General features: G+C 44.6%; 1 protein-coding gene across 6 annotated transcripts in view; it reads right to left on the minus strand.

The window, feature by feature from the left end:
• LOC122719450 (Down syndrome cell adhesion molecule-like protein Dscam2) overlaps nucleotides 1-13153 on the minus strand; it is a 128391-nt gene that overhangs the window by 19300 nt on the left and 95938 nt on the right. For all 6 annotated transcript variants that reach the window (XM_043945251.1, XM_043945242.1, XM_043945271.1 and 3 more), the window contains 5 exons: nucleotides 11702-11951; nucleotides 5626-5770; nucleotides 4465-4727; nucleotides 2635-2796; nucleotides 804-1085 (listed from right to left, as the gene is read on the minus strand). In XM_043945251.1, the coding sequence (XP_043801186.1) occupies nucleotides 804-1085; nucleotides 2635-2796; nucleotides 4465-4727; nucleotides 5626-5770; nucleotides 11702-11951 (1102 nt within the window). The remainder of the gene's footprint in view (nucleotides 1-803; nucleotides 1086-2634; nucleotides 2797-4464; nucleotides 4728-5625; nucleotides 5771-11701; nucleotides 11952-13153) is intronic.

Here is a 13153-nt window from a genome sequence, read left to right on the forward strand (position 1 = left end):
CTGTTCGGGGAGGAGGGAGGAGAAGGGAAGGGCGAGCGACAAAGAGAGAGAGATGGGTAAATAGAGCGGAGAGGTCGCGAAAAAAGCGCGGGCTCGAAGAGAAAACGAAGGAAAATAGAGCGTGAAATCATACGTCGGCCTGTTCGTTGCCCGTTTTAAATGGAAGACAGGCCGTGAACCGAACGAAAATTTCCTAACCGAGTTGTCGGAATTGAGGGGAGGGGGGTTAGGTTTGGAAATAAGAGACGATCGTGGCTGAAATTGGTGACCGTGTAGAGATAGAGATGTGTGAAAGAGAGAGAGAGAGAGAGAGAAAAAAAGGAGGGGGAGATTCGTAGAGAGAGGGGTAGAGAGAGTTTTGGTGAATGGTTCGCGCGGCTGGTGAAAAGTTGTCGATTGACGAGCGGAAAACGCTTCGCCGCGCTTCGCAGGCCGCGTCACCCGTGAACTTTTCAATCACCGATGATATTGTACTCGTCCGAATATACCTCTTCCCGTGATCACGGTGACCTAACTTATGAATATATTTACCAATATATTGGTAAATATATATATATTGTTTTTTTTGTATCGTAAATGTTAATCGAAACAGACTTTAATTAACCATCGTTCACGCGCAGGAAACAGAGACTCGAATCTCGATCGTGTCACCGTAATCATTTCATACTCGAGAGAGGCGTTTGAAACGTGTGAAAATTTCGCGCGATTAAGGGAGCAAAAGAGAAGAAGAGAAAGAAGAAGAAAGGAGGGAGAAAATGTCGTCGGATCGAGGAGAATCGATTTCCGTGCCCGTTCCAGCGTACCGTGGACCAACAGGGATGCCGTGCGAGACGTTTCGGCGGCATCGTTGCTCGCGACGCACGTATAGTTGCCATTATGGGCCGTGGTCGCGCTCTGTATCATCAACGTGAGATCGTATTCGCCGATATGATGGGTGGTCGTCTCCGTGGAATTCAATGGCCTGCCATCCTTCAGCCAGGTGATCTTCAACGGTGAATCGCCCTCGCTGACCACACAGACCACGTGCACCCGCGCGCCTTCTTGTATATTGGCAGGAAAGCTAAACGGATCGATTTTAGGCGGTACTGAAAATTACAGGAGATCACGACACATTTTTTACTTCAACACACAGCCCGCAACGAATCATTTTCTCGATCTGTTCTTCTTTATATACGCGTATATATATATATATACTTTTTTATTTTCAATTTCGCCGTGAGATAGGTTCTAACGATGCGAAGGGGAACTACTAGAAGAGGAAGAATTTTCTGTTTTTTCTTTTTATTTTTCCTTTTTCAATTCTTTTCTTTTTTTTCTTTTTCCTCTTAAAAAAAAAAAAGATCGTAAACGCGAAGAACACGATTGAAAGGAGACAAAAGAGGTGAACGAATAGATCATTATTCGTTCGACGCCTCCTCGACGCGTAGTTTTTTTTCGATCGTACCTCCTTTCTTTTCACGATTCGACGCGAACAACGCGTTTTTCGATTCGTTCCGTTCCTCTGGGTGAAACGATCGTTCTTTTCGTCAACATATATTATCATCCTCTCGGCTCTCGAACGATATCATCCGAACTGAGACTGATTATACGAATGTATCTAGAGGCGGTTCCACACAGTCCCTTTTCTTTTTATCTCTGTAAAAATTCACGACACGTTCCACGCGTGTCCTGAACCTGTGAAAACGGGTCAACGTGATCGCTGCGGAAAAATCGTCGATCTGAAACCGTTATTAATCCAAAAAAGAAAAAAAAAAAAAAAAAAAAGACACGACAATATTATCGATACATTCGTTGCTACAGCTGGATACGAATAAATTGATTAAGCAATTTTACCATTAACATCGTTATTTTTGCTTTAATTGGAACCAACAACGTGCACAACGCCCCGATAATTCCAAACGAATTATTCATATGCTGCAATATAACATCAAACGAAAAATATATATTCTATATTTGTAAAACGATAGGTTATCACTCGTGATAGGAAAAAACGAGCCGGATAGAATTTCCTTCGATGCTGCAGACGGCAATTTTAATTTACGTATACATCGCGATCGAAACTTTTGAAATTTCGTGCAAGATAAAAATCGGTCGGAATGTAAAACGAGACTCGATACAATACGAATATACGTATTTTCAAAAATATCCGAATACTTCATTATATACTAGAATTAACAAATGGAACTTATCAGAAATCGAAAGTCGAGTTCCTTTTCCTTTTTTTTCTTACCGATGTACAATTTTTCGCATACGCGTAAAATGAAGAATTACACTCTACAAATACGTATAAAAATTTCGTTCAAATTATTACTTTGAACAAGAGGAAACGTCCACAATTATAACCACTCTCTTCTTCCTCGACGAACGATTTATTCCCACGAAAACATCGTTGCGTTTCGCACGAGTTGGCGATTACGAGACGGCGGTCGTCATCATCCTTTGCGTCGAGATGAGATCCTGACGCAGATCAGCTTCGCGAGACACGACACGGCGCGCGCGCGTGCAACGTTGTTATTTCGAATTCAAGCGGATGGAATCATCGGGATGGAGTAGTAAACTTTTTCTTTTTTTTCTTTAAGAAAAGAAGAAGAAGAAGAAGAAGAAGAAGAAGAAGAATAGGGAAAGAAACTTTACCTTTCACTTCGATGTGGACCGTCTGGGAGTCGGAGCGACCTTGCTTGTTCTTCGCCGTGCACGTGTACGCACCGTGATCGGTGCTTCTGTCGACGTGATGCAGCACCAGCGTACCGTTCGGGAACACTTCCTGACGTCGACTCGTCGGTAACACCTTCCCGTCTGCAGGTAGCAAGAAAACTCAACTTCTCTCAACGCTCCAATTTTCGACCGAGAGAACCGATTCCGCGTCTCGGGACGGAAACGGCGCGCTGCGAAACGGATGGAAACAGGAAACGCGAACGCACGCTATCCACGTTATTGTTATTCCTTGTCGAAGCGCGTTCGATTTTCAGAAATATCTCGTCTTGCTGCAATTTACAAGTAACTCGTATACGTAGCTAAGAGAATAAACGTTGAACGACCAATTTCGAGTATCGCGTTGAGGTTAGCTTAAATCCAGGAATATCTGCATACGAAGGGATCTAGTCTTCGATACGGTTCTTTTTTTATTCCCAGAGCGGTGGTCGGAACGACTTTGAAAATGTTATTGGGGATGTATTGCGCGCGCGACGTCACGCTAGATCGGGCGTAAAAGGGAGAAAGTTATCCGGGAGGGAACGTTTGAAACTTTTGCTAGGAGTTGAGGTTCATCATTACCGGAAAAGAAACGCTCGAACTTGGCCGCTCGAACGGGGAATCCTAGAGTTTCCTACGGTATAAAACTCTCCTTCCCTCCCGTTCGTTCCCGTCACTCCTTCTTTCCCACCGGCGCGCCGCCTCTTTCCCGCCCCTGGGATACCGGCAAAAAGTTCATTTAAACCGACGCTCGAAAAACCGACGGTACTTTCAGTTTCTCTGAAATTTCATTCGTCTCCTTCGCAGGCCAGATTTACGGGAGAACGCTGGACGCGGACGGTAACTTATTTACGGGCTCTTTATGCGTCGCGAACATTTCAATTCCCGCTTTAATCTTTATTTTCCGCGCCACGGAAACACGGGGAAGTCGAAATAGTGTAACTTGGCGAAATAGTAACCACGATGGAAAAGTTTAAGACGAGTAATTTCGATCTCTCCGAGTTACGCGAGCGTGAAAATGATGGAGAGAAAAAAAATTATTTTTTTTTTTTGTAAAATCAATCTGAAATTAAAATTAAATTTAGAGGGATATGGGAATATATGAGACGAAGAGTTGTTCGGAATCGTGTCTCCTCGTTTTTTTTTTTTTTTTTGTTTAATAATATCAGCAATTTCCAACGTCAGATAAAATAATAACCGAAAATTATATTTGTAAATTGTATTTAACACATTCGTTATATACGTGACAGATGGGTGCGCGTTCTTCTCTCGTGACGAACGTTGCTTATTAATTCTCCCGAAATTTTGTCGCATTCAACAGAAGATAACGTTGAAAAAGAATAATCAACGCTACATTTGTCCGTTATTACGTTAGTTTCCTCATTTTTTTCGTATTATATAAAATTTATATAATCAAAATCGTTTCTCTTTCTCTCGAGAAGCGATAACTGATAAAACAATAAAACAATTCCAACAATCGTCAATCGGAAGGGATAAAGTTTCGCTGAAACTTTTTTTTTTTTTTTACAAATTCAAAACTTTCCAACGTTATCAAGATCAACGAGTTAATATTGTTGTTACCGGATCCGTAAATCGAGAATTGAAAAATATCACTTTCGAATATTAAAAAAAAAAAAAAAAAAAAAATATTTCCGCAAAAAAGACACGGCTCGACTCGGTTGCATCGAGTAAACGGACGAATTTAAAAATCAACGTTACACCGTTTAACCATCGGGCCCGTTAAAACATTCACGCGGAAACGAGGACACTGACCTTTCTCCCAAGTGATGCTCGCTATTGGGAAACCAGCGACCGGACATTTGATGACGGTGGTCTCGCCGGCCACAGCGGCGTAGTTCCCCATCGGGCGTACGTGGGGCAGGCCGTAAATGTTGAGACGAGCCGAATGGTGTACCTTCGCCATCCGGTTCGCCGCTGTGCACCGGTACTCCCCTCCGTCCTCCACGTGCACCACGCTGATGTTCACGTGCGATATCACGTCCCCGTGCACCGTCACATACTGCCCAATCATAAACCTGCGACCAACCGACACACATTTGCGGGGGCTTATGTAAATGTTACGCTTGCGTGTTGTTGAATAGAGAGACAGAAAGAGAGAGAAAGAGAGAAGGAAAAAGGAATTTAAACCACCAATTTTCGGCTCGCGTGTTGACGACGCAGTTTGATCTAATTTTCCTCGTAATTATATTTGAAAATAGATGAAGATTATTTTTTCCTTCTTCTTCTTTTTTTTCCAAGGGTAAGAGAGGTGTTTGAATAATTTTGTAATAAAATTCGGACGATCGGATACGGAGAGAATGGATAGAATCGTCAAGGAACACGCGCATTTTACTACTCGGGTTCAACGAGTCGCGGAAAATGGAAAAGCAAAGCGCGCCAAAACGATCGAAAAATCGGTGGAACGAAGTCATTATCGACTCGTTCGCATCCAAGCCCCGCTCGACATCGTAAATCAAGCGGCGAAAAGAAAAGAAAACAGAGAGCCGTGTTATTATACATACATTATTAATAGCGTGGTCGCGATCCCGTCAAATCTATCATTCTAAATCGAGCGACTCTAAAAAGTTTAGACTAGAGGCCGGTTGATTGGTAATTTTCCTCTCAATTGGTTCAGAGAATCGAAGCCCGCAGGGAGGTATCGGTTCCCACGGGATCTGGCGTTATAACGTGGAAGCCGGTCTGATTTCCCGTCGACCGTAACAGCCGCGGTTTAATAACCGAAAATAATTGTGTACACACTATCCATCGATTTTTAACCTCTTTGAAGGAAAGAAGAAGAAGAAGAAAAAGATGATCGTTTCTTCTTCCCAACGAAACAGAACCGTTCCTCCTTCGATTCCTCCTTCGATTCCTCCTTCGATTCCTCCTTCGATGCTATAATCTTCCGAAACGAGAGACGATGTTATCGTTTACCTGTCGTTCTGAGGAAGAGGGAAACCGTCCAGGGTCCAGGAGAAGTGCGGCGTCGGGTTCCCGGTGGCGATGCACTTGAGCGACACCGAAGGGCCAGGCTGGATGGTTTGTTCGATGAATTTGTACAGAAGCTGCGGCGCCGCGTCTGAAGAGCGAACCATTAAAGTTTTAAACGCTTCTCGATCGTCGTGACGGCGGAACGTCGTCGACGAGCAGTTTTTATAATTATGCAAACGACGACGACGACGACGACGACGCCGCGCCGGTAATGGGCGTTAAAGCGGGTCGAAAGGTGAGCGAAAACGTGGAATATAATTTTCTTGCGCGTGACTTTCTTTTTTTCCCTCTCTTTTAGAGATAATCCGTTACCTTCGAACGTACGCTCATCGAGCTTGCAATTAAAAAGAGAGAGAGAGAAAAAATAAAGATAAAAAAAAACCATAAAAAAAAATTCATAAAAAAAAAAAAAAAGAGAGAAAGGAAAAATATGTCGGCGTATAATTCAGTTGGGTTATTTCGTTCCGGGTTCGTTCATTTGATCATTTCGATGCAAAATCGCGATATTTTTTTTTTTTCCTCCCCCTTTTCCCGCGCGAGGGAGGAAAATCGTAATTCGACGAGGGGTTACGCGATCCTATCCTCCCTCCCCCTTCCCCGCTCGGGTGGATCGCTCGCGGTGGAAAACTAAATAACATATCTAGCAACATTTACACCGGACCAGCGTGTTTCAATTTCATCTGGTGAATCGATCGTTGCGGAATTTACCCAGGATGTATAGAATCGAGAGATTTCGAAATGATTCAACGTTGGGGATGTTGGACGGGAGAGGAAGGGGGGGGGGTAGTACACGGTGTAAAGCAGCTAAATGCATGCAAATTATTCAAGGGGATTTGATCGCGGGGCGAAAATTGGAAGCTTGCTACTACCGTATTCGCGAATTAGACAGCAATTTCTAATATCGTCATCCCCTTACTGGCTCAAAACATATGGATCTTCGATTCTACCTTCGACAATAACTTGGACAAATTCTATTCTACGCGCACCCTTCGGATATACGTATACATATACGCACACATCACACGCATATATCTCAATCTCCCCCTTCCCTCCCCAGGTTAACCCTTCTAACGTTCAACTCGGAAACTTTAGCATAGGTACACACTCGACGTATCACGATGATGATAACCTCCCCCTCCCCCGAGTCCCTCCGCACGGATCCATCCGAATCTCTCAAAGTTGCAGGGAGCAACAAGGGATGGTACGAAATTGGCGCGGGGTCAGCTAACGAGCAGGTAGCTCGGCTGGCGGGTGAATATTGGCGCGTTGCACCTGGTTCAGGTGGGTGTGGGTGTGGGTGTGGGTGTGGGTCACGCACACGCGGAGGGAGGTTGGGGCGCACACGTTCCGTGGAAATGATCCTGGCTCGCCGCAAGGCGGGGTATTATGCACGCAACATTTACATGACAAGAGCTGTACGCGGCCAGGTACTATCGATCTGCGGTTTGACGCCTGAACTCGAGTGCCGCCTAGTGAATTAACCCCAAATTATAGAGCCGACAATAACCGAGGTGCACAGTGCTGCGCGGCTGTTTGCTCACGGCGTAAATCAGGATGCCGTATTGCCGGATGCCACGCCCCATTTTGCCGGCCGCGTTATTATTCTCCGCGCCCCGCGTTGTCATTCAACCCTTCCCCCCTCTCTCTTTCTCTCGGTGTGCCCCGATTATCGAAAACTTTCAACGATAATTCCCCCCCACACCCGTATACATCGGTCCAAACGGTCCGCCATTTCATTCCATTCCGTTCGCGTGTCACGCGATCGACTTCGAAGACGTTCGATATACGTCACGGGGAACGAGACGAGATATCGTTGGTCCCGAGAGAGAATGTATTATTGGAGAAAGAATTCGAGCCGGCACGAGTTAAGAGGATACTTTTTGTCTTTTCGTTTTCGTCCTACACGCCTTGGGATTGTTAGTTCTTCTTCTTCTGGGATTTTTAACGATTTGTAGTAGATTGTTGAAAGAAATTTTGGATTGTCTTCTTGCACGATTTTAATCGATAAAAAAGCGTGTACAATTTCTAACATCTTTTTATCGGCAAGATTTTACCCTCGATCGAGTAGAGCCAGTGGTACGAGTCGATCATATACGGCCGCAGTGGAGAGAATCAATCGATCGTAGCCATTGTTAAGAAATCGTGGGATTATTAATTGTTCTTTCCGCGATTACATCGAATATAAAATCAACCTTGTAATGTCCCATCAACGATTTGTCGAATTTGAAAATTCTATTCCTTCGAAGCGCACACTTTTCGACCATTTTTAACGAATCGAAAGTTATTTTCACGAGTTAAGAGGATACTTTTTGTCTTTTCGTTTTCGTCCTACACGCCTTGGGATTGTTAGTTCTTCTTCTTCTGGGATTTTTAACGATTTGTAGTAGATTGTTGAAAGAAATTTTGGATTGTCTTCTTGCACGATTTTAATCGATAAAAAAGCGTGTATAATTTCTAACATCTTTTAATAATAATAACGTAATAATAACGACAATTGTTCGCATTTTCAAAAAAAAAAATAACGTGATTTCCAGCGTGACGTGTTTCATTTTCTGGATCGCGCGTGGAAATCGCGAATGAATCCCCGTTGATGGGAAACAGAGCGTATCAGAGCGGCGCGGCGCGGCGCGATTTGCGATCGGGTAATTCGACAGGAAGACATTATTTACCGTGGCGTGATTGCCCTCCTCTGTAAACGCGTTAAAGCGATATAAATAAAATGGAAGTTTGCCAGTATCGGGATCTCCGATTTCTCGCGATTTCTATGAAAACGACGACGGGACGATGGTATATTAAAAATCGGATCGGAATTCACGCCTCTCCTCGTTGTTCGAATGTCCATTTAAAAAAATAAAACGCCGAGTTCGCGAGTACTTGAGTCCTGTTGGAGGCGAGAAAATTTAACGCCGGCATTCCTACGAAATATTTCCCAATTTCACGAGCGGCGAAATTTTCTCGCGGAATCATTTGGATTGCCGCCAAAATCGGCGGTTATTCCCTCCTCTCTCTCTCTCTCTCTCTTTTTCTCTAATTCTTTTTTCACCGGCCATATGTACTTTCCATAAACCGTTCTGCTTCCTTTCCCCCGCCCCTCTTCCCTTCGGCAAAATAAATTGAAAGAAAGAGAGGGAGGGAGAGGAAGGGAAAAAAACACACACATACAATACAGTGGATAGAATAACGTTCTACGTACGTTACGTTACGTTACGTACGTACGTACATCTACGTACATCTGTTTCCCTCTTTTCAAAGACTTGTTCGACATCGTTACAAAAGTTGGCCGCTTTGATTCTTTCCCTTTGTTATCCGAGAGGATTAGTTCGCTTCCAATTATTTCGAGTTACACAAAGCGATACGCATCGAGATGAAGAAAAAAGGAAAGAGAGAGAAGAGGGAGTGTATGTGTGAGAAAGAAGAAACGGACGGAAAAAAAAAAAAAAAAAAAAGATTCTCGAATCTTTTATTTTGTTCAAATTCACGTTTCAATGGAATGCATAAATTATTTAGAAGAATGGTAACGAAGAAGGTCGCATGTTCGCGCGAACAAAAGGACCCTATAAACGTCGTGACTTATCGGCGAACGAAAAGAGAAAGTTATTAACCGGGCGAGAATGGAACGAGTTTTCCACCTTGATGAAAATTCCAACGTTTAAAAATTTCCACCGCCGCGCAAACGCCCCGACTGAAAAATAGTCGAATGGAAAATAAACGGACGCCTGACTTTTCTCTATGCGCGACGAGGATATCGTTCGATGCACGCGAAGAAACGAGAATAGCGAGAATAATGCGGAGGCGACACTCGGTCTTCGGTTCGAACCGATCGCAAGTAATTACACGGTGAAACTTAAAACGAGAAGTTATTAGTTTTTCAACGGCTTTTGACGTTTAATTGACGTCTGTCGATTGCAAAGTCGTTACTTTCACCGCGCGTAACGCAGCCGTTAAAATCGGGCGAGGCGCGAAAGCAAGCATTTCCTTTAATTAAAAATCAACATTACGCGCCACCCTCTACCGATTTCTTATTTAATTCGCTTCTCAACGATTTTTAACGCGTCTCGAAATGAGCTCGTGGCAACGAGAGAATCGGGGAATTGTCACGAGGGGCAGAGAGATTGAAAACGAAGACGTCGAACACTCCGAAAGAAATGTTGGCCAATGGTTCACGATATACGTGGACGTACGCGACATCTAAGAATATAACAAAAATAGGGGTCGAGTACGTTCACGCGCTTAAGATGGTCGATCGTTCAAGGGAACGAATCGTGTCACTCTCGCATTACCGGCCGTATTTAAAGACACCGTCGGCCGTGGAATATTCGGTTCACGAAGCGTCATTCGTCCTAGCCACGAGTTCGTTCGCCGTTGCTTTTTCACGCGAGAATTTCGAGCGGATACCAACACTTTTAACCAACCTTCTCATCCCTCTCGGCTGGTTGGCGATGCGTTTCTTTCACTTCCACGAGCTGGCGGCAGTCTCGCCCGGCTTCCCACCCTCGTGACTAAGACAAATGGCATGTATTTATTTCACGGCACGCCAGCCAGTGGATTTCTCCTTTCTCCATTATGCATCGCCCTCGTTAAGCATTTTTTTCTCTCTTCTTCCCTCTCTCGACGCCTTTCCTCCTCGTTTTTCTTCCCTCCCTCCCTCTCTCTTTTTCTCTCTCATCGTTTCGTTGTTCTTCCTTCTTCGATTTTTCCTTTTCGTCCTTCACGCGCCTTCTAACTTCCTCCATTCGCGGTGTTATTCCCCCTTTTTCCTGAGCCAGACCCTTCTTGTCGCGCCGCCTTTCTCGAGCTCGTTTCGCACGCGAGAATGGGCCACATTCGCCGCGGAGACGACGAGAAGAAATCGAGAGAGGAACCGACGTAGTAACGAAAGAATTCGGTATTGAACGAGAGGGGAAGACGTGGGCGAAGATAAGAAGGACACTACCCCCTTGGCTCGAGATAAGTCGAGGGGAATGGGGAGAGCAGCCGGATGCGACGAAGCGTGGAATCGCGTTGCCAGGCTGGATATAAATTCCAGGTGAAATTCTGATCGAAACCAAAGGGTTCGGGGAATTTTATACTTTCGGTTCGATATCGGGCCGGCCGTTGTCATCCAAGGACCAAGTTTCCACGCGTTCTTCGCCTCGAAAGAAGTCTTTCCATTCGAAGGCTCGAACTTTTCCGTTATTTTAATTAAAAAATACTTAACCCCCATCCAAAGAGGGAGAATAAAACGGAATAAAGCGTTATTGTAATACGTATTTCTCTCTCTCTTTTTTTTTTAATCGTGTTGGAGTGGACTTAGTTTCGCGAATGGTCGATGAAAAGCCATCCGAAATAAAGAAAAAGAGAGAGAAAAAAATAAAGAAAATGGTACAAAAGTTTCGCAATGGAGACCACCCTTGACCACCCTTCGTTAACGGTGGTCCGGTAATAGCTTTAATTCAGCCTTATTATTTTCAGACGGAACTTTTATAAAACTTCTATGAAGCTCGTGTAACCCGCAAGGGAGGCAGGTTACGAGGAGCGTTATACGTATATATATATATATATATATATATATATATATATATACTGATCCGTCTATCAGTGTCCGGTTTAAACGCGAAGAAAGTATCAACCGGATAGGGGATGGATTTGACTCGGGATATATTCTCATCGCGGTTAAATTTTTAACTTTCGAGGAGGGCAATTTGGCGCCAGTGGCGGCCGCCATTTAACGCCAACCCCGAGATCTCTCGTCCCTCTTTTCCCTCGTCTTATCCACCCGCCGTTCATAAAAACACAGGCGAACACAAGGAAGGGTTTAGAATTAACCCTTTGCGGCTCGACGACTTTTTCACTCGGGCGAACTTGAAACGATTCTACACGTACACAAGTGAAACACATTTCTTAATGAAGAAAAGATAAAGATCCAAGGAATATGCTATATAAATTAATACCGCGCTTTTTATTAATTGGCCTTTACCAGGGATCAGGAAATCAAGGACGAGTCACTCGCCTCTCAAAAGCGGTTAGAAAAGCGACTCACCCCCGAGACGCAACTCGGCGGTCGCTTGGACCATCTCGTAGTCGTTCTTCGCGAAGCACTGATACATCCCCTTGTCGTCCCTCACCACCGAGGAAATGCGCAACGTGGATCCATCGTTGCCGGTGATCTTGCTTCTACCGGAGGCGCTCTCTCCCACGGGAAGCCCGTCCTTGGTCCAGAATATGACGGGGATTGGCTGGCCGGTGACCGAGCATTGGAATTCCGCGTCCTTGCCCAGGTCGACGGTCACCTGCAACAGTTATCGATTCCGGTTATGTTAACCGGCGCACGTACCCCAATAAATGTCACTTTTAATATCCCGACTGTCCTTAGAACTTAATATCGTAACCCGGGGAAAAGTTGGCTGCGTCACGATTCCGCTTCTGGAATCTGCTTCCAACCACAGCTGCTGCGCGATCTTCCTTCCAACGTGAACATCCATTTTCACATATATATATATATATACACACGAGGCTGAGGAAGGATTTCGAAAAGCTGACTGTCCAATACGAGAGAGTACGCGATTCTGCGCGCGTTAACGAATCATCGAGCATGAATTTATATAGATAGATATATACGATGTATGGTCGTGATCGTACAACGATATATCGGTTCGCTCGAATATTTCGTACGAGGTGAAGGGATCAGCTGCGTGTTTAATACCATCCATTTTCATCTCGTTTCGAATACTTTGATCAAGTATCGATCGTTTTGATCCCCGTCAAAACGATCGCGCGTTGAGAAATGGCAAAAGATCCGGGTCTTGTGGAAACGTTTGGATAAAAATCTTTTTGGAATATACGATAACGTAATGAGAAGTAGTTAGGGTGGCGCGCAATAATTTGGTGGAACGCCGATAGAAAACGCCTAACGTGCTTAGACACAACGACAGGGGAATTCGAATTCCAGTCGAGTGTGGCCTGGCATACCGGGCCGAAATCGAATGTTGGCTATTTCATCCTTCCGAAAGAGCTTAATCGCTTCCGGGTCATCTCCCTTTGATCAATTCCCCCGTCTGATTTATCATTAACGAGAATCGTTCGCAAAACCGGGTCGCGCATTCAACGAAATGATCGATAGGAACACGAAACGGACGATAGGTTCAGAGAAGAATTCTTGGATACGAGGGAAAGTGGATCGTAAACCGAGCGTCTTCGTAACCGAGTCTTTTATCGCGTTAAAATAACCAGAACGCGTATCGATCTCCTTTTTTTGGATATTTCCAACTCGATTATTTACACACGCCAGAAACGAGAGAGCATTATCGACGTTAAAAGAGCGTGGGAAGGATTAACCGTGGAAAAGAGCTCGATGTAGTCGAGAAAGAGGGGAGGGGAGGGGAGTAGACCGCGAGACATCGAATTCGGATCGAGTGGCCTCCTATCTACTGATATTTCCGCACGCGTCTTGCGTCTTGCGCTTAATTGATCACCGATCGAGGAAACGAGGCTT

The sequence above is a fragment of the Apis laboriosa genome, unplaced genomic scaffold (genome assembly GCF_014066325.1).
Source record: "Apis laboriosa isolate Shangri-la unplaced genomic scaffold, ASM1406632v1 scaffold11_cov152, whole genome shotgun sequence".
In the NCBI taxonomy this organism is placed as follows: Eukaryota; Metazoa; Arthropoda; class Insecta; order Hymenoptera; family Apidae; genus Apis; species Apis laboriosa.